At 34.3% G+C, this 19,328-nt stretch overlaps 2 protein-coding genes across 2 annotated transcripts; both read right to left on the bottom strand.

Annotated features, from left to right (window-relative positions):
• On the bottom strand, nucleotides 1–10,680 carry LOC126677922 (D-lactate dehydrogenase [cytochrome], mitochondrial). Its single transcript, XM_050372735.2, has 18 exons — nucleotides 10,366–10,680; nucleotides 10,193–10,286; nucleotides 9,996–10,096; nucleotides 9,520–9,568; nucleotides 9,224–9,316; nucleotides 8,737–8,851; nucleotides 8,443–8,503; nucleotides 7,164–7,200; nucleotides 7,030–7,091; nucleotides 6,492–6,588; nucleotides 4,737–4,811; nucleotides 4,555–4,663; nucleotides 3,984–4,093; nucleotides 2,865–2,927; nucleotides 1,320–1,399; nucleotides 1,067–1,197; nucleotides 760–803; nucleotides 1–328 (listed from the first exon to the last, which is right to left on the bottom strand). The coding sequence occupies exons 1-18, from the start codon at nucleotides 10,632–10,634 to the stop codon at nucleotides 209–211; spliced, it is 1,710 nt and encodes a 569-aa protein (XP_050228692.1). The 5' UTR covers nucleotides 10,635–10,680; the 3' UTR covers nucleotides 1–208.
• Nucleotides 10,681–12,176: 1,496 nt separating this feature from the next.
• Nucleotides 12,177–15,909, bottom strand: LOC126676454 (probable E3 ubiquitin-protein ligase BAH1-like). The gene is made up of 6 exons (XM_050370663.2): nucleotides 15,416–15,909; nucleotides 15,082–15,326; nucleotides 14,271–14,510; nucleotides 14,047–14,184; nucleotides 12,718–12,776; nucleotides 12,177–12,629 (listed from the first exon to the last, which is right to left on the bottom strand). The coding sequence occupies exons 1-6, from the start codon at nucleotides 15,657–15,659 to the stop codon at nucleotides 12,524–12,526; spliced, it is 1,032 nt and encodes a 343-aa protein (XP_050226620.1). The 5' UTR covers nucleotides 15,660–15,909; the 3' UTR covers nucleotides 12,177–12,523.
• Between the last annotated feature and the right edge of the window lie 3,419 nt (nucleotides 15,910–19,328).

Raw genomic sequence — 19,328 nt, forward strand, 5'->3', positions numbered from 1 at the left:
TACCATAAATATTTTGGTGTTTCAAATTTATGAAAAATAGTACAAGTTGAGGACATATTGACCAGTACATGACCTTTATTAACCTCGTTAATATTGAAAAGATTTTGTAGCGGGGCCAGATATTCTCAATGGTATAAATAAGGATAGAAGCATACCTTTCGGAACAATTCCTGCAAAAAGAGCGCACTCCAACGGAAGCCTCCAACTCTTAAAAGCAAATGTGGGGCGGTATGAGCTTTCCTGGGTTCATGATATTGTTTGGATCTAATGCAGTTTTAATTCTTTTCATTGTCTTTAAGGCCTCTATCCCGAGTTCCTTCTCAAGGTACTGGGCAATAAACGTGAGTCAAAAAACCAAAGGTACTGGGCAATAAACGTGAGTCAAAAAACCACAACACTTAAAAGTTACAATCATATAAATTAAAAAAAAAAATTGGAAGCTCAATCAAGAAAACAATACTTTTGACTTTCATATTGCAATTGATCTCCAAAGAATACAACATTTGCGATGGTAAAAATGATGGGGGTTTTAAAAATGAAGAATCAGGATAGTACTATACCATTCATAAGGTTTGAACATACTGAATGGTAATAATTGGTTAAACAAAATGCCATAGTGCATATATGTTGCAGCTTAGATTTTGGTGAAAAAATTTGTCTTAATGTCAACATCAACCATCGTAAATCACGTAATGTGCAGCAATCACAACAACTTTTGGCACGATAATGTATACAGGATTATAGCAACAGGTAATATACCTTCATTTTTCCTGTGCCAACACCATGCTCACCAGTACATGTTCCTGCCCATTCAGTAAAAGAAAAACGAGGTTTTAGCAATTGAAATATTCATCATATAACAACCCTAATAGTGATGCATTTGTTCATATGAGTAGAAGCTTTTATCTTCTGACCAAAGTCATAAGAAAGGGAGAAAATGGTCAAGTGCACATACAGGTAAGAGAGTAATTTACTGAAGCTGCAAAGCATCATTGACTAAAAGCTATAGAAGTGTTAAATAATTATTCTCTAAAGGTACACATGATAGGTGTCCAGGAGTCGGTACCTTCCATTGACAAAGCAGTGTGGACCATAAAATGGTTCAATCTTTCTGCTTCTTTTCGCTGCTCTTCTTTGTTAGGATCAAAGAGTATCAGTGAGTGAAAGTTCCCATCACCAGCATGAGCAATTACTGTACTGTTATTCAAGACAAAGTAACAAAATTTGAAAACATCAGTTCAATAATCGATAGACAACATCCAAAGAAAAACTTAGACTTGCATAAGTCTCTCAAAGACATATTTACTCAGCTTGCATACCAAACTAGTGATGATGCATCAAGCTCCTGTTTAGACTGTGAAATCAGTTCTGCCAGCCGTGATAGAGGAACACACACGTCCTACACAAAAGGAGGGTGAAGGGTTAGCTTGAGAGAGCAGATCAAACCAGAAACAAATAGTTGCTTGTTTATTTACAAACTTCACTGCAGAAGTAAAGATAAAAATCGGAAACAAGAACTCTATCTGCTTGCTTTTAAGCAATTTAGCATATTAAAAATCAGGTAAAACATAAATGTAAGTTCACAGAGAACAAATTTTAAACAGGTAGGAAAGGTTAAGAAAATGATCATTAAGAAATCTAGTTTCTTCACTTTTCTCATCTCAATCAACACAAATCATCTTTGCACAACCACCACTACAACAGCCAGCAGTGGCAAACCACCACGACAATAATCCACTTTTGTCTTCATCACAACTGGTGAACTTCTATAGTTAATAAAACCAGCAATGCCATCAGATGACCTTAGCTAATAGCTACTACTACATTCACAAATGAACAGCGCTTGTCTAACTTTCAGCATAGCTTCTATACGAATCACCATTACCATCATAGTTGATTCCAAAACCTAACACGACCACCAGTATTACTAACGAGTAACTACCACCACCACACTAATGGGACACTGCCACTATCACTTCAGCTGAAGTTAACAGCTGTCTTCACCATAAAAAGCAATGTATGTATCAGCACAACAATTATCTCTACACCATTATTTTTGGTTGGAATGAAATAAAAACATGCATAAGAAAAAAAAACTTTATTACGCAGAGAAGACGAAATTAGATACTATCCTAACTCATTTTATTTATCAGAAAAGCCACTGAAATATTCTTAGGAAAAGAAAAAAAGTTGAACCAAACAATGGCTAACTAGTGAAAAGAAAAAAGAGCAAAGGGTCAACGCGCCCCCTAAACTTGTGACACGGGGTCATCTAACCCAATTTATACTTTTTTGAGCAACTAACCCCAAAACTCTTCATTTTTGGGTCAAATAACCCCATAATTTATATTTTTATTTTAAAAAATAGATTTAGAATAATTATATCGCAACAATTAGGGAAATATCTAATTACCTTTTTGCATCCATCGCCTCCGATTTACATTTTACACATTTTAAAAATATAATTATGGGTTATTTGACCCAAAATTGAAGAGTTTTGGGGTTAGTTGCTCAAAAAAGTATAAATTGGGTTAGATGACCCCGTGTTACAAGTTTAGGGGGCGCGTTGACCCTTTGTTCAAAGAAAAAATAGGAGCAAATGTTCATAATATAGCCAATCCTCGAGTGTAGTTTGTCATTGGATTACACTTCCATTCGTTCTTTCATGAAACCAAGATACTGGCTATGTTCCAATAGGGGTTTAGATCTTGTTTAAACAACAGATATATGTGATTTGTTCATTTAGAAGATTATGACTATATAATCAAAAATAGGCATACTAATCTTGGTGTAAGAAGACCGAAGTCAGAACAGGTACTTGGATAGAAATTTTAGCTATGCAGTTATAATTTTTGATAACTCACAGAAATCATGGCTTCACATTTCGGTTCCATTGCAAAGCAAGCCCATAGAGCCTCTTTTCTTATCTGCAGTTTACCAAAAAAATTACAAATCATGAATCACATAGAACAGCTAAAAGAACTATTTGGGTCAAATCTCAGACAAAGAACCTCATCAAACAAATTTAAGTCATCTACAAGAATAATTTCTAAGGAAAAAGATTTAATAACTAAGATGCAATAATTATTTTGGAAATGATAAGTTAGCCCATCACTATGCTTTCACATATGAGAGCTTAAAATAGGTTGGCCAAAGAACAATGTCAAAATTATTCAACATTGGTAAATGAACTGCTTAGTTTTTTTTTTTTTAGAATCGATTTGCTCTTGTTGGAAGTCTATCTGACGTTCAATGGTAATGGGTTGATATTTTAGGTAATCTGAGGCGATGACCGTAAATAAATATCAGAATGTGGAATAAGTCAATAAGCTATAAAATAGGGAATAGCTGTCTCCTTCCCCATAAACATACCAAGCAGAATTCAAAGATTCATATTTTCTATATGAGAACTTAGGAAATTCAAGACGCCTATATGAGTACTGCAAGCCGTATAAAGGCAAGCAGCCTTGTAGCAACAGCAATCGGCCTAAGTAGTTCTCGTCTTTTCGGTTTTTCTATCAGCTAACTGGTTCCATATATTTTATAAGATAGGACAAAGGTAGGCATTCACTCGTAGCTCGATGCCAAATTGAACTATCATCTCTGGTTATATGCATGAGTAACGAATGAAAGCACTGAATCTAGGCCATGATAAAGCAGGGGCAATCTACCAACCACGTAGACCCACGGACCAGTAGGATTGCCAATAAAAATGAAATCTTAGTCCTTGTAGTGAAAGGTGGAAACATGGGAGGCCTAGCACTATAAAAATGAACTCCATAACTTTTTATCATTAATTGTTTTGTTGGCATAAGTCGTTACTTCTTTAATATGTTGACACTATGTTATTTGCCTAGAGATACATGTAACTAGCAGAACCAGCATTTGAAAACTTAAAGACATTCCTGTGATAATAGATACTGGAAAAACATACCGTAAGTGCTATACAAAATAAAATTAATCAGCAATCGGAGATATTCTACCTTCCAAAGTTCTTTCTTAGCTTCAGGCTGTTCTGCAAATACAAAATCAGAGCCACTGTGCTCGGACACAATCTTCTGAACTATTAGAGTTTGCTCACGTGCATAGGCCTCTAACATACAATAAAGAGGAGATTTTCTATTAACAAAAGGAGAAGTCACAAGGGAAAGGAAGAAAAGAAAGCTTAATGAATACAGAGAAGTATGATACCACCCATTAAGAACACACAAGAAGTGCTCTCAAAATGAAGAAATATAAAAAGGCACGAAAAAGCAATGTTCTTTGTTCCTCAAAAAGAATGAATAATTAAAGTTTAAGTTACAAAAAGACGACGCCGTATTATTAGTCTATATCTTCTCTTACTTCAAAATGGCAGTAATCCTAAATGTAGTCTAACATGTGATCGCAGCATATTTATTAATTAATAACCAAACCGAATTACCCTTTATTATTAATTGACTAGTTACTGTGATTACATCAAAACTTTGGAGGGGGTTTCAGTTTTATTGGGGAAAAAAATGCTATCTGACTTGTTACATGGGACAACCATAGCACCTAGAGAAATTTACTAACCTGTGCCTATGAATTCAAACATCAAAGTAGGAACTTCAGGTAATTTCTTCCCATTGGCAATATTTATAGCCCTCACTTGAACCTCATCCAGCAGTTCTACCCTTGACACCTATACAGATTAAAAAACAAAAGTTTATTTATAAAGTGAATGCTAAAAAAGAATTTGTATATTAAAGCCCTACCTGTATGCCAGACATCATAGTAGCAATTGCAACATCTGCTGCATCCTTAATTGTAGGAAAATTACACATTGCAACCTGCACAATTTTATATATAACAACAAAATGTATCAAGCATAAATGCAATTGAGAATAAAATGCCAGAAAGAAGACATAAACAAAATATAATTATAATTTAAAGAGTGATTTCAGCCTTAGGTGAGCTTCCTGTGCTCCATTCAGCAGAACTTCTTATTAAGTTTGAGAGATTTTCCACAAAAGAAAAAAAAATGAAGAGTATATTGCATATGAACATCAATGAGAAAACTTGGCGTACTTGCTGCTAATAAGATATAAAAGGCAAAAGCACGCTCTTTAGCAATAAGAACAAAAAAAAATCTTATATTAGACTGCTGTTCAGCTTCATTTCAAATCTATGGCTTCAACATAATCAATTCACCCTGACAAATGGCTAGCTCTTATTTCTTATTTCCCTTGTTGTTCAGCCCTAGGACTCTCCACAATTCCTTTGTAGCACTTCAAGGTGCATTATGTTTTCTTACTCCATCACATGCCACTTATCAATGCCTCTCAAAACTTTAATCTATGTATGTAAAACCACTCGAATTTGCTTTCATTTTAATAAACTCAGCAATGCTACACTTCAAATAATAGGCAACTTTTTTGAGATGAAAACCAGATAAAATTTTCTAATTTAGTGGTATTTCTAAAAATAAGAAGCAAAAAGTTTCTTCATTAGTAGATTTGTTTACTGAATTTCAACAAAATTTTGAAAAAGGCATAAACGACACAGAACCAAAGCTGAGTGATTTTGTGATATAAGTTGATGTTCTATTAATTGTAAATACTGAAGTTTGCTAAAGAGCCAAAATTATCGCTAGTAAACAGCAGAACTAATAAATTTTATTTCCCAACAGCAAAATTATCTGGCTTTATTTTTTATTTCAACAAGCCACTAAGGATAATTTATTGTAATTATGCGACCCATTAAATTGTGCACTGAAGAAGAAAAATACTATAGCCTGTCTGTCTTTATTTAGAGCTCCATTAGGCAGCATTAACTTTGTTATGATGTTGAAAACTACGACAAAATTTAAGAAATAAACTGATGGAACTAATTCAGATAAACTAAATTTAGGTGATGTTGCTGATACACAATAAGTTTTGTGACCAAGACGAAGGCAGCATTAACTTTGTTATGATGTTGAAAACTAAGACAAAATTTAAGAAATAAACTGATGGAACTAATTCAGATAAACTAAATTTTAAGTGATGTTGCTGATACACAATAAAGTTTTGTGACCAAGAGGAAGGCAGCATTAACTTTGTTATGATGTTGAAAACTAAGACAAAATTTAAGAAATATACTGATGGAACTAATTCAGATAAACTAAATTTAAGTGATGTTGCGGATACACAATAAAGTTTTGTGACCAAGAGGAAGGCAGCAATAAGTACAATGATTACTGATGAACTCTAGACATTCCTCTTCGTTCTACTTATATGATGGGAATTCAAGACATTCAAACATAATTTCTTTAATCACAAGTCAACATGTGCTTTGCCTCTAAATCTATGTACTAAAGTCAACTATAAGAATACACTGTAATAAGGATAAATTAAAATTTAGACCGGTAATGACAGCACTAAAATAATATAAAATACACTTCCTCTTAGCAGAAACGAAAAGGCACATAAACTTTGAATTATTATTTAATTACCGAAGAAAATCTTTCTAACAAAGAAAGAGCAGCGTACCACCGAATGCTGTGGAATTTTCTGAAGCCTTAAAGTGACTTCTGTAATTATGCCAAGTGTTCCTTCACTTCCAATCACCAGGCGAGTCAGATCATACCTAAACTAAGAAATATACAATGAGCTCAATAGCGACAGGTGAGAAGAAAAAGAAAGTCAACTCTCTAAACATGCCATCACATAAAACTAGTCAATATCATCGAAATTGAGAAGTAAATGAGGATTGTGTGGATGCAAATAATCAAAGCAACCATCACCACAAGTGGCTTGGGACGAAAATGGCAACTTATCCTTGTTATAATAAAGTTCTAGGCCAAATTCAGAAAACGGTCTTTGAGTTTGGCATTTATTTCACTTTGTAATGATACCCTATAATTGATCAGGATCAAATAAAGAGGTTGCAGGTTTTGCTCCAAATATTACCAGTACACATCATTTGGAATACCACTTTTTAAATTACTTTAATTTTCACACAAAAAAAAAACAAGAAGAACCACAATGGACTGTTGAAAAAAAAAAACAGAAACAAAAATGATCTCACCCTGCAGCACTCTTTCGAGCACGTGAAGCTGTCTTGACAATATCTCCACTGGCAAGAACTACCTAGAGCAAAAATAGTGTTAAGAAACTGAGCAACATTGTGTCAAAGTAGACTTAGAAGGGGAAGAAGCAAACCTTGAGGCTAATGACATTATCTCGCATAGTTCCATACCTACATGCTAAAAACAAAATTATTAACTCCAAATAAAATAATTCTTTATTTTCTTAATCTTTTGAGATAAAATACCACGAAAATGAATAGCTAAAATAAAGTAATTTTGAAGATCAAAGTAAAAGTTAATACAATGCATGCAGACGAAGCATACTCTTAACCATGTCATGTGTGGCATCCAAAGTTGTAAGGAGAAAATACTATATAAACTTATAATCCGATATAATGCTGGTCAAGCGATTTGAATGTATATTAAGTGGATTTTACAAAAGAAATGTGAGCTAAGGCAGGATGAAATTGCATTCCAAGGCATCAATCAGATATCAAAGACAAGTGATTGTAGAAAGAAAAAACTCTCATTGCAGATTGCAAATACTCGAGGATTTGGGAACCATGCGTAAGCATTCATTTTGGACAAAGCCTCAGTAATGCAGGATATAATTCAAAGTAGTACCAGTAGTGGAACATGTTGACACAAGGCCAACAATAGATTGAAAGTGAATTACAAGACAAATTAATTCACACATACTGAAGATAAAAATCAATATCCCTAGCCAATCACCAAGTGGGGCTTAATTTTAAATTTGACTTACTATCTGCCATTGAAATATTTTTAAACTTTGGTAATATAGAAAAGGAAATAAATGAATTATAAATGGTTTTGGTTTTTAAATTAGTTGGAGAATTAATGGTCCCATTTCTTTGGGGACATGAGAGAGCCACATTGATAGGTAATTTCTGGAACTTTTGAAATTCAATTAATCTGGCACATTATATTTCTTGTATAATTCATTCAACAGAGAAGTTATGTCAACGTTCCACAGTTTAGGATATTTTAAGAATTAAGTCAAAGCTGGACAAGGTAAAATTTTATTGTTCTGGCGTTAATGGACACTTCTTAAAGCAGCTGATGCTATACGACCTTCTCGAAGAAATCCAACAACAAAAAGAAATCAAATGGGGTTCATAACTGACACTAACATGGTATATGCCCTCAACATGCAGGCAAAATCATATATCCATTCAATTATTCAAGCAAAATTATGAATACAGTAACTCAAGAAAGAAACAAAATTACATTACTACCTCAGAATGGAGATATTAAACATCATAATGGCCTATAAAAATTAACACAGAAATCGCTAAACAATTAATATTTAAAATACATGCAACTAATACTACTTTCTGAAAGCTAATTTACGGAAAAAAATGACTAGAGAAAAAATGAAGCATAGCAACTACCTCACAGCTAAAGAACCAGAGCAACGTGTAGCACACATTCCACCAATGGTTGCACCAGGCCCTACATGTGTGAAATGATAATATTAATCCTAAAATCGATAAATCTTTGCAGGTAATTTAGTTCCTACACATGCAACTGAAAAGAAACAAAATCATTTTCTAATATTCTTATTGTGGCAAGAACTCCAGCTAAAAGCTGAAGCATTTGAGATTAACTGTTAGAATTAAGTATCAAAATTATATAACAACCCAATTCACAAGTATCATTACAAGGCAAACAATTGATAAACATACCTGGATCAAGGGGAAAGAAAAGACCATAAGGCTCCAAGTATTCATTAAGCTCCATCCACCCAATTCCAGGCTCAACAACCACATCCATGTCATCAATATGCAGAGCTTTAACACTCTAAAAATTCGGACAAGGAATACCATATAATAATACAATAAAAAAATTCTAAGAGAAATGTGTTTGATCATAGATCCATTTATGACACAAACTAGCAGAATCAGTGATGTCCACAATTACAAAAATGAGGCTTCAAAAGGTTTGGTCAACAGCACATTCATGCAGGTTGGAGGAGTGAATTGAAATAAAAGAGAACTGCAATTTCTTGCTAGAATCAGATGCATTTAGATTATTTCTTGAACATTAATTTCGAACTTTGGATGCAGAAAAACAATTATAAAAGCATATGTAGAGCAATGATATGGAAAAAAAAATTACATTGGTTAATTAGATTACTATTACTAAGTTTATTACATTAGAGTTTAATCATACCTTCATTAGTGACATGTCAATGCAAACACCACCATGAGGTGATAAGGTGTGACCCTCAATTGATGTAGCTCCGCCATAAGGTACTATAGGGACCTGACTAGATAAATATTATCCAATTTAGTGCTTGCTTAATTTGAAAAACATTTTTGAGCACCGATATATGGTGACATCAATTAAAAATTTAAAATAGGAATAAAATCATTATTTGCAAAAGAGCTACATTAAAATCCAAAAGAAAAACCATACTTAGTTCAGTATCTTTCACAAAAGAAATACAGGAAATGAGGATTCCAGACCTTGTACTTGTCACAACATTTGACAATTTTGGAAACTTCCTCTTCAGACCTGAAAGAAACAGAATGACTTGGTGCGAATTGCACAAATAAAGCTAAGCAACACAACATACCCTGCATTGCAGTTGATATAACTGAGAAGAGCTGCAGGCAAGCAAAGATTTTGTGTACGAATTCTATGAGTTAGTTTAATTCACAATACTCTCCCGTTCGATCTGCTTATGCACACAACATTTTACACAAACATATCCAAAAAATATTTCTTGCTAAAAATTCATTACATATCACATATGGAAAGCTCATTTATTTTAAATGTCTTCTCTTATTTTAAGATAAAAAATGAATTCTAACACTACGACCTTTACGGTTTCAAGCATGAGAACCGGCCACATAAAACTCGAATCATATGAAATTCTTATGAGATCAAATTGTGCAATTTCCAGGTTAATTTAATTAACATGAATGAAACAAAGTCTCACCTAGGGAAAACAACAACGTCAGGAATATGAACTGCTTTGTGAAAGCTGTGCTGTGGCTTCCCATGGAAATACCGTTCATCGTAGTCCATTGTCATGTCATCCTGTTAACTCAAATTACTATCAAATTATCCTGTAAAAGTTAACGAACTCTAATCATCTAACTAAGCTTAATTTAATAATAAAAGAAAACAAAATACCTTACAGATAGATTTTAATTCATCAATAAGCTGTTGAGGAACTTTCTTGTAAGTACCTTCGACAATAAATTCAGTACTATGTTTGCCTCCAATTCTATAAGAGTAAAAATAACAACAGTTAAAAAGATATGAAATGAAGTAAAGAAAAAACGATCAGAAGAAAATGTACTGACCGAGGTTCAAGATTAGATGAGGAGGAGTCACAGAGAGCAGGTTGAGGTTGAAAATAAAATGCGAGCGATGCAGCGGAGACGGCGGCGGCGGCGGCAACTGTGAAAGGAAGTGGTGATAAACGGAATGGCGGAGGTGTTGTATTTAAGGCGGTTGATATAGTTGCGCTTTCTGCTCTGAGATTATGGTGGAAATAATGGTAATGAGCAGATTTTGAAGCTGAGCGTAATCGGTGTAGCCAAGATGAGAAAGCCATGCGTTTGGTGTTCATTCTCGGTAGTGATGACAGTTAGCAGATAATACGGATTGAAAGAACGGAGTTGGAATAGTGAGACGAGCTCATCTATTTTGGGAATAAAGGATCACTTTGCCCCCTCAATTTCGCACAAAATATCAAAAACGTACAAAATTGGAAAACCGGATCACTTTTACCCTGAACTTGGCAAAACCGGCTGAAAAATTCCCCTATACTGACATGGCACCTTAATTGGAGAATGGGTTTCTATAATCATAATTAATTATAATTAATTATACTTAAATATTAACTAATCGTAATTAAACTCTAATTAATCTAGGGGTCTTTTTGAACTTTTACCAAAGACATTTTAATTTTTTTTCCAATTTTCGACGAGGAGGAGAGAAGAGGAATTGTTGCTCCGAGGTATGTTCTTCTGAGAACAGACCGAGGTATGTTTTTTTTCAAGAACAGACGCATGCATCTGTTCTTGACGAAGAAAGACCCACAGGTCTATTCCAATTTAAAAAAAACTGAAAATTTTTAATTTTTTTTGTTAAAAATATATAATTTGGTGGTTAATTAGTTATATATAAAATTTAGGAATTAATTTGTCATATAAAGTTTTAAATTAAAGGGATTAAATTTTTTTTTAATTATTAGGTATTAATTTAAAATTTATTTTAAACTTTTTGCCTTGAAAATCACCTAGGATAAAAAAAATCATCATCACTCTTTTGAGTGAGAGCAGGGAGGAGTGTTTTTAACCCGATACTTTTGCTAATTTTGACGTTTTTGATATTTCGTGCCAAGTTGAGGGGATAAAATAATCTTTTGTTCTCTATTTTGGTTTCTGTATAATAAATCAATTTATACTTATTTTTTTTAAAGGTAATATTTTATAATTTTTTTCTTTTTAAAAATAAAAACTACTATTAGTTAAAAATATATAAATACAAAGGTTAAAGATAAAAACTCTGAAACATTTGACTTCCAAACTAAAATTCAGACATAGACGAACAAGAGTATGGGCTACCATATTCGCTGATTTTCTGATCAAAATACAATGAACTAGTTTTGCACTCTTAAACAATCAAATCAACATAAGGACGATTCTCCAGTGATGAAGCGAAAACTTGAACTAAAAGTAGCGCATCCATTATAAACTGAACATTGTGCGAGACCAAACTCTTAATCCTGAACAAAGATTTTTTGAAGCTAACGGCTTCCGCCATAAGAGACTCTTATAATTCTTGCTAGCCCTTATTCCAAGGCATTGACCATTATGATCACATACCACACAAGGACCTGCACTACTCGAATGAGATTAGCTTGAATGTGAAAGGTTTAAAGGTGCCATCTCATCCAAAAATTTATAACAATAAAATTAGAAGAATTGGCAGTTTCACTTATTCAAGATAAGAACTGTGCATAAAGGGGTTGCCAAGTTGAATTGAAAGGAACAACGAAATTGTATGAACAATTCTCGTTCATTAGTTATGTTTCAATGATTTTAACTCAAATAAACCCACCTGCTTTCTTGATTCTACGTACGCTATCAACTTCAGAATTCAAGAATGAAATAATCAAAAATGAGATTGATGCTCAAAATCATATAGCTACAAGTAAATACATGATCTAAAACTTCAATCAGGGTCTAAAAGAGTAGCCAGGTCTCAAACTAAAATTCCAAGTGTGATGCATACATACAATTATCTTCAGGAAGCAAACCAAATGATCATTGCAGAGAAAAAACAAATAATTCCGTCATTGATTCAACATTCTCTTTCCCATTTATGTTTTCACTGCTCGGACAGTAACCAAAGCGTCAACTCCAAACATCTGAAATGTGCTACGGAAAAAAAAGAAGAGAAAAGAAGGAATGAGCTTTTATTTGGCGTTGATGAGTGTAGCCTCATCGTCGGTCAATACCCAATTGCATATTTTGTCTGTTGATCCCAATACTCCTTGGTTTGTTTTACAATCTCAGCACGTTCAGCAACCATCCTCTCTTTCCAATATTCTTTGCACCTATAATTTTTTTTTGCGAATTATTTGAAATTGAGTGATGAATTTAAATTTTATACACAAAAAATAAGTTCTTTTTGAAGTCGCGTACCTTGATTTGAGTAGCAGATCTAGTTCCAACATGTGCACCGAATTAGCATATACTCCAGCCTGCACAGTACATGAAAGAAATTACATGTCTTGGAGCAATATAGGTAGAAAACGGACATGCTTGTTTTCTAGGATGAATAACTTTTTAACTTAATGGCAACAAGATACTAGAGTATTGTAAAAGCCGACAAGCTCTTAAATTCATATGGATCATATCTATCAGTAATATACTATGTGCGAGCATTCTTATGGAGTTGCTCCTACTTGTTCATTTCGGTTCACATCCCTAATAAAGATTTCTGCACATAATAACTAGGCTGAAACTCACTAAAAATTCATACTGTAAGAATGATCCATAAAAGCTTTTTTCTTAACTATCAAAATCTCGTAATCGCCTTAATAAGTTATAACCAATTATTAGCATAACAGAACAATATAGATGTGAACTTAAATTGACATTCGTTGGAAATAGCTCTGAGCGGAGGCTGAACATGGGAATTAAGCTCCTGATAATCCTATCCAGCTTTAAGAAGCTGCAAGTGCAGAGAAGGCACACATATATAGATGTATAGAAGAAGAGAGAGCCACTAGAAGACAAATGGATGTCATCCAATGACCGAATTATAGTAAGCCAAATGATGAGGAATAAGACCAAAACTATGACTATTCACAAATGCCTACAAGTCTCTCTCGTAGTAACATGGCCAAGCATTTGCAATGACAGAGTAGAAAAGAAACATCAAGGACGGACAGTGCGTGATTTTAATGTCACATCGGGCATAAGTTAGTCTCCTTCTAGGCACATGGCATAAAAAGGAATTCCTATTTCTTCACTTACATCACCACCAGGTAGAGCTATGCAAATCAAAGTTTATGTTGTAATGTTAATTGTTAACTTCACAAATAACCAGAGATCAAATCCTACTTTTTTTCTATACCAACTGGCTTCAAGGATCAAATAATACTTCTCTGATAGAATTTCCTTCCTAACTCAAAGTTAAATCAAACAGAAGTATGCACATTGCCTTAAGGACATGCAATAATTGTGAACTATGTTACACAAAAACTGCTTCAGTCCTACATTTACATACAGTTTCAACCTAAAAATGCTTCTGAAATTGCGAGACTCAATTTTTATATCCTATTTTTACAAAGAATATGATTTTGCCATTTCCCTTTGCCATGCTACACAAATTGTAAATATTCCCTTACTAACTCAACACTCAGTTCAACTAAAGTATGGACTAATGCAAACTGTATTTATTGTAGTATTAAGTTTTTTATGAAGCTATGCTCATAATATACACGTTGACATTTTAAATGGACTAACCTCTCTGCACACAGGGCACTTTGCATCTGGACTAGCTGTTTTAAGGCTTTCGAGTATCAGTACAGAAGCAGCTGAACAAGCACAGGATTTGCAAAATAGATGCCCACAGCCCAGGGCACATGGATTAAAGACAGTCTCCTGAAAGAAAATGAACAAAAACAAAATGAGAAATTTAAAACAATTGTGTTTGCCTTGAAAATGCACCAGAGAAGTAAGAATCTTACCAAGCAAACAGCACAAGTTAGAGAATAATCTAGCTTTGAAGAATTTGGAAGCATCAGGGTCATGATAGGTTCTGTAGGATCAAGATCGCATGAAAAATGACCACAGGTTTCTCCACCATCTAAACCATTACAATTCAAATAAAAAGCTCCCAATTCTATTAGCCAAGGTGATTGCAAAAGCTCCATGTGCTCGGCCCGCAACTTGGATTTGAATTTCTTCCCGTTGACTGAGCTATGTATCTACATTCATCATTACAAATCATCAATATTTTTAAGCAATCAAATATAAAATAAAACTTAAAATGGACTGAATAAACCGATAAGTTTTATCTCTATGATTATTATAGTCTTCTTGATATAGTAGAAGGCGGAAGCTCATAATTAAAGGTAAATAAATACCACATAAAAACTGAATCAAGTTACAATTAATCATTACTCTTCAACCGGGATAGTCAATGCCAACTTTTAAAAAAAAGAGCTTATATCAAAATACGTAAAAGCATGGCCACATATTTATACAAATCTTCTACCCTGAGTACATGCATTGGAGCCATAGACAGTCAAGTGAAAAACAGTTTGTTTCCACCGAGCTAAAAAAAGATATCGATGTCTATAGTAAACCAAAGTCATCGGTTAATACTTATTTTTTTGCTTCATTCTCAAATAAAACTACAAAACATACCTAACAATTTCCTAATCATAGATATTCAAAATATATTTCTAACAAATAATTCCACACAACTGTGAGGTTTATAGCTAAATTTCTAGGAACCGACTAACAAAAATAAATTAAAAAAAAAAAGAGCAATACTTTATCATATTTCTTAAGGATTTTGCGGATAGCAATAGAATTCATGGTAACATAATCAATCAACATTCTCCCTTCTTCAATCATAGCTTGCTGATCATTTCTGAAGCAATGCCGCAGCTTAAGCGCATATCTTTGCATTCCTTTGGCAACGTGAAGTTGCAGAAGATGTCTAACTCTCGAGCTAAAACACCCAGCTATATCCGATGCTTCCTTCATCAGTTCGTTAAAAAACTTCTGATCACACACTAAAACCCCATCAAACAAACCAAACAAAAACCGTTAAAATCTAGGTATATTTTAATGTGATGAACGATGAACAAGAAAATAGAGTTACCTGGGCAAGACTGGCACTGGCACGACTGAGACAATGTAGAAGAATTCTCGTCGTTAGTTTTTCTGGAATCATTATTGTCGTCGTCGTTTTGATGATCATTATCGTTATGATTATTGAAATTTTGACAAATACTGCAATTTTTTAAAACTTTTTTGAGGCGTTTATACTCGACATGAGAGCATTTATCTAGAAACCATTCCTGATCTCCGTGTAAATACTCCATAAATGTCTCTCCGAATTTCATGATTTTCCCCGAAACAATTACAAAACAAAAAATCCAAGAAAGTTTTTAAAAGCTTTACTACTTTTTTTTAATTGAATTTCGACTGTAAATTTTAAACTCCAACAACCTAAAAAAAGCAAAAACTAACCAAAAAGCGAGAGGTGGGAAGAAGAAAAGGGTGGGTAGGTGTAGAATCTGGGGAAAATTCCACTAAGAGAGGAGAGAATTAATTTAACAAATTTAATTAGATACGTTTTGACTTATGAATTAAGTTTTAAATAAATGAGGCCCGCGCTTTTTTCGGGACTTTCAATGCAAGTGAAGCATAGCGGAGGATTATGGGCCTTGAGCCTTCGCATGACCTGCGCGTGTTCTAATTCTAGCGTCCTGCTTTGATACCGCTAGGGTAAATTAACTTAAACAGTAACTGGTAAGGGTCAACTCTCAGTCACAACATTTAGAGTAATGCTATTTTTTTTTTAAATAAATGAGATTTTATTAAATCAAATCTGAAACAATTACAACAATTTTATGGGTAAAAAATTCAAAAAAATTGGAAGACCAATCCTGATAACCTGACAGAAAACAGACAAATTGCGCTAAACTGTGCGCCGCCTGATTCCCATATTGTCTTCCAAAAAAAAGACAAATTAAAAAATTACTTCGATAAATCTAGACAGTCTTCAAAATTAACTCACTATATTTTGGGTTTTTGACAAAAAAAGTGTCTCCCTAATATTAAAAATCCGGATTTTATGCCCCAAAACACAAAAATTATATTTTTGTGCCTGGGGCCCACGCTGCTCGTAAAGAGCCATTGCGGGCAGCAATCTGGCCCGCAATGAGCCTTTGCGGGCCAATTAATCACCCTGATTAAGGGTGATTAACTGGCCCGCAAAGGCTCATTGCGGGCCAGTTATTAAATTCCCTGCCACATGGCAGGGAATTTAATGCCGCCCGCAATGGCTGTTTGCGGGCGGCATCCCCTATTTAAAGGGGGTGTGTGGTGAATTGTTTCACCACACTTACACTACAAGTAAAAAATATAGTGTTTTAGATAAAAAAAATTTTATCAACAAAGTTTTTGGATGGTGATTTGAGTGATTAGTTTGGGCGGATTTGGGGTAATTTGGCGGATTATTTTTGGAGCTTAACCGGATTATTTTGAAGCTTAATCGGATTATTTTGGAGCTTAAAATTTTATTATTATTATTTTGCGAGGACTACAAGAGGTAAGTCCGTATTACTTTTTACTTTTTATAGCTAATTTTTTTTATTAATAAATATTAAAATGTGTATTGTTAGATTTAGAATTTAATTAATATTAGATTTAGAATTTAGTTAATATTAGATTTAAAATTTGTATTATTAGATTTAGATTTAAAATATTAAAACGATTTGTATGAATATAAAATACAAAAACATTATAGAATGAACATTACTCATAAATATTTGATAAAATATATAATAGTGTGGTTAAAATGTGTACGATTTGCTAAATAGTTAAATAAATTAATTTAAATTTTTAAATGAATTGTTTATAAATTGTTAAAAATATTACTTTATAAATATATCTAAGTGAATTAAATTTATCATTTTTTTAATCTAAAAATATGAATTAAGCCTAAAAATGTACATTTGTAGAAATTACTTTAATATTAATTTATTACGCATGTTTGTAGTAATGGCGTCAAACAGTATATTATTTGTGATATGGTGTGATGGTAGCATCATAAACTCCCCTCGTGGAGTTGAATTTTTGGGGGTAGATATGTTCATGTGCCGATTAATGGAAGAATAAATTTTGGGGAGTTGGCCGAAATCTGTAGAACGGCAGTATCTACTAGTGTGAGCCCTCCGGAGGTCACAAAAATTTATTTTCGACTACCTCATGTTGAAAGGTACGAGATATGTTCATACTCGTTGTTCGAAGTGCAAGATGACCAACACGTATTTGCGATTCTGAACCAGACAGCTCGGATGCCGACGTTGAACGTGTTAGAGTTCTACGTGGAGTATCATATTTCGGCTTCTAATGAAACTTCGATGCAACTAGATTTATATTCTAGTGAGTCTGAGAGAGGCAGTGTGGAAGAGGAAGAAGACGAGCATTATGATAGTGAGGAAAAGGATATGGAGGATATTCTAATCGCTGAAGAACCAAGTAAAGTAATATTACACATTACCAGTCTCGACTTCCGCAACACATACGATGTGTCGATCTCAGTGACTTTGATGTGGACGAGACATGGGAAGCGCCGAACATTGAATGGCAGCGTGGGATGGAATTTCAAACCGGGATGATTTTCTCGAGTCGATTGGCTGTGCGAACATGTGCCATTACTTATTCGGTTGATAATGGACGAGAGTTTAAGAGTCACCGGACAACAAAAACAACACTGGTCCTAGTTTGCAAGCATCGAGAAATGTGCAATTGGTGGCTGCGGGCCACCCTGCTCCAGAAAACCAACACATGGACGTTGACGAAATATATCGGGCCACACAAATGCGATATGCTAGCGTCAACTCGTAACCACAGAAATTTTGGAATTATTCAAATTGCCGATTTTATTAAGACTCAAGTGTTGGGGCAGCGTGATATTCGGATTAAGACGCTTATGGCAAGGATTTTAGAATCCTTGGGACTGGCCCTTCCATATAAGCGGGTGTGGTATGGAAAGGAGAGAGCAATTAGCAGCGTCTACGAGGACTGGGAATATAACTACACGCAAATCACGAAATTCATGGATAATGTGGTCCAAGTGAATCCTGGATCCTTCTAGCATGGTGAAGGTATGAAAATAAATCACTTTTATAAATTTAATATGTAATTAAATTTACATTATATTCTAACTATATCCATTTCCAACAGGCCGCCTAACTGATTGCGGTGGGGTGCAATGTAGAATTTTCAAACGAATGTTTTGGACCTTCTTTCCGATGGTTGACGGATTTTCATTTTGCAAACCAGTTTTATTCATCGACGGGACGCACTTATATGGTAAGTACAAATTGCATATGTTGATAGCGTAGGCGGTAGATGGCAACAACCACATAATGCCAGTGGCGTTTGCAATAGTTGAATCCGAATCTAGTGAGAGTTTTGAATATTTTTTGAATCATCTTGGAGATCAAGTCATTCGCGACCGAAAGGTGGCCATTGTATCAGATCGTGCTCCCGGATTAATATCGGTTTTGAGGCGTCCGGAATGGGAAGGGATTGATCATTTTTTCTGTATTCGGCATTTAATGGCTAATTTCCACACTCATATCAGAAATAATGATATGAAGTTGCTGGCTGAAAAAGCAGGTATTTTGCTGTTACTCGTCAACATTTCTGGTTATTGAACAAAAAAAGAGTATAAATTTTGCACTAACAAATCCCTCATATTAACGTGTAGGTCGGACTTTTCAAGAGAAAAAGTACAAGCGATACATGGCCACTATGGCAATAAGATCTCCGGCGGGGTATGCTTATTTGACCGATGAGAGATATCTTAAGAAAGAACAGTGGGCTTTGTGTTGGGACATTAAGGCGCAAAGGAACGGTGTAATGACGACGAACTACGCCGAGTCCATTAATGCAACTCTAAAGAATGTAAGGGGGCTTCCAATCACAGCGATGATAAAGGCTATCTTTGACAGACTCAGCGATATGTTCGTCAAGCGTTGGGAAATGTATAAAGGGAT

Source organism: Mercurialis annua, linkage group LG4, assembly GCF_937616625.2.
Source record: "Mercurialis annua linkage group LG4, ddMerAnnu1.2, whole genome shotgun sequence".
In the NCBI taxonomy this organism is placed as follows: Eukaryota; Viridiplantae; Streptophyta; class Magnoliopsida; order Malpighiales; family Euphorbiaceae; genus Mercurialis; species Mercurialis annua.